Here is a 2,372-nt window from a genome sequence, read left to right on the forward strand (position 1 = left end):
ACGTGCATGCAATCGGGTCACAGGACAAGAACTTCCAGAAGGTTCTTCAGAGCGTCCAGTCGTGCACGTGCATCCACACAGTGCGTTGTGGAGCCTATAAAAGGCCGCCCACAATGGATTGAAGGTAGGGGAAAATTACAGATGTGAGGACATAGCGCTGAATGTATGAAGTGTTTAAGACAGCTGTATGAATTTGGTTTTGTGAATAAATATTCCCCCCCCCCCGGATGACGGAATGATGTGAATCGTCGGCCTTCTTTCTGTCATAAGAGAATTCTACCAATGAGCCTCCACAGAGTCAGTGATCTGTGGTTGGAAAACCCTGTTGGCAAATTATACCACGGTCTCTTGCTGCCACCTAGTGGATAACCCGAGTCGGTACAATTTTTAGGTTTAAAAATCCTGTAGGGGAAATATACCACGGTCTCGTGCTGCCATCTAGTGGATAAACAAAGGAGGTGCAGTATAGCCAAATTAGGTTAAAAATGCCATATATTAATTAGAAATTTAGCTTAGAGTCTCATAATAGGGCTCTACAGAGGTGGGTAGGGGTTAAATTAGTCTTTCAGAGGGAAAACATTAGGCCTATCATGGAGTAGTGATATTTAAAGATGTCCAATTGAGGGGTTAGGGTTTAGGAGTTAAATTTTGAAATAGGGCTTAGGAAAAATAATTAGGGTTAGATGTGGGTTAGGACTTAGGTTTAGGCTGGGGTGATAGAGACCTTAGGGTTAGGAAAGGCCTCTTCGGGAAGGGCATATAAATGGGGGACGAGGGGTTAAAATGAGGGATAGGGTCCAAATTAAATGAGGCTTCTAATTGAGCTGAGAGAAAAAACACAAGACAAAGGGGACCATTGTTCTCTGGGGCTGAATAGTGAAGATGAAGAGCAGCACAGGACCTTGGATTAACAGGTAAGTAGACTTTAAAATACAGGTAAGTACAAACCCATCCTGGTGAGATAGCTGGAACAATACACTACAGATAAATATACAGATAGGTATTTTAACCATGACCTTGGAATATAAAGGATGACCCTGGAGGGGACCCGGCTCCGGTGCGGCGCTGGCCGGTAAGGGTTGGGTTAGGGTGAGGGTTATGGGGCAAGGGAACCAAGAACTGGATCCCCCACCCCTCCCCACACCCCTCCTCGATGCACGGGCACGCATCCGACCACAGGTGTTTTCCCCAGGGCCGCTCCTCCACCTGTCCATGAGGCCACGGCCCACCAGCATCTCCAGTCCGGAGATCCAGATCTGTTCACTTCTCTGCGCTGTAGACCACACTAGGTTTCATCATCATCATCATCTATACACACAAAAAATTTTTTATAAACAATGTAGAACAACATCACCCCGTGTCTCTGTCATCCTCCCCTCCCAGGAGAGATCTAATGGGGTTCCCTGCTGGGTTCAGCAGGATCAGGTGTCGTGGGTGGAGGTGTGGAGGAATAGGGCTTAAAACGGAAATTAGAGGCTGGAACATAGGGCTTAAACCGGAAGCCAGCAGCCTTGTGGAAGCAGGAGCGTTGATGGCTGCAGCAGGGGCTGAGTGAGGATTTGAGGGCCCCGGGCTCTGCGTGGTCTCCCTCACCCTGCTGGGCTGAGCAGGCCTGGATCTTGTGGATGCAGGGGCTTTAGTGGCTGCAGCAGGGGCTGAGTGAGGATCTGAGGGCCCCGGGCTCTGCGTGGTCTCCCTCTTCCTGCTGGGCTGAGCAGGCTTGGATCCTGTGGGAGCAGGGGCTTTAGTGGCTGCAGCAGGGGCTGAGTGAGGATCTGAGGGCCCCGGGCTCTGCGTGGTCTCCCTCTCCCTGCTGGGCTGAGCAGGCCTGGATCTTGTGGATGCAGGGGCTTTAGTGGCTGCAGCAGGGGCTGAGTGAGGATCTGAGGGCCCCGGGCTCTGCATGGTCTCCCTCTCCCTGCTGGGCTGAGCAGGCTTGGATCCTGTGGAAGCAGGGGCTATAGTGGCTGCAGCAGGAGCCTCATGAGGAGCTGGGGGCCATAGGCTCTGTGTAGTGTCCCTCATTAGGCCTAGTGTCTCTCTGCTGTGCTCTAATGTCTCTTCCCTGAGCCGTCTTCCCAGATTTCTCCGGGCCCATTTAGTGGCTATTATAAATGAGGCCCCTAGGTTGCCTCCAAAGGTACAGAGTGTGTGCTTAAAGCAGGTAATGCTGTCCTGATAATGTTTTTTCAGAGTCTGGATTGTGTTGAAAGCCCACTGTATAGCATTGTCCTCAATAATAGTCTTAGTGTTCTCATTATTGCTAGCCGGTTTGATCACCTCTGTTAAATGAGTTTTAATTTTAAGCAGGTCCGGTGAAAGTTCATATTTTGTCATGTTTTCTAGGTGATGTTGTGCTTTAATCAGTTTAA

The 2,372-nt window shown here is 49.9% G+C and overlaps 1 protein-coding gene across 1 annotated transcript; it reads right to left on the reverse strand.

Moving 5' to 3' along the window:
- Window positions 1-1,350: 1,350 nt before the first annotated feature.
- LOC107081370 (predicted GPI-anchored protein 58) lies at window positions 1,351-2,025 on the reverse strand. The gene has a single exon (XM_015369558.1). It carries the CDS (start codon window positions 2,023-2,025, stop codon window positions 1,351-1,353), a length of 675 nt encoding a protein of 224 aa, XP_015225044.1.
- Window positions 2,026-2,372: the final 347 nt, after the last annotated feature.

Source organism: Cyprinodon variegatus, unplaced genomic scaffold (genome assembly GCF_000732505.1).
Source record: "Cyprinodon variegatus isolate N-32 unplaced genomic scaffold, C_variegatus-1.0 Scaffold4531, whole genome shotgun sequence".
Classification (NCBI taxonomy): Eukaryota; Metazoa; Chordata; class Actinopteri; order Cyprinodontiformes; family Cyprinodontidae; genus Cyprinodon; species Cyprinodon variegatus.

Coding starts and splice junctions, on each gene's coding strand:
- LOC107081370 (XM_015369558.1), bottom strand. CDS start 2,025: ATGAGGGACACTACACAGAGCCTATGGCCCCCAGCTCCTCATGAGGCT.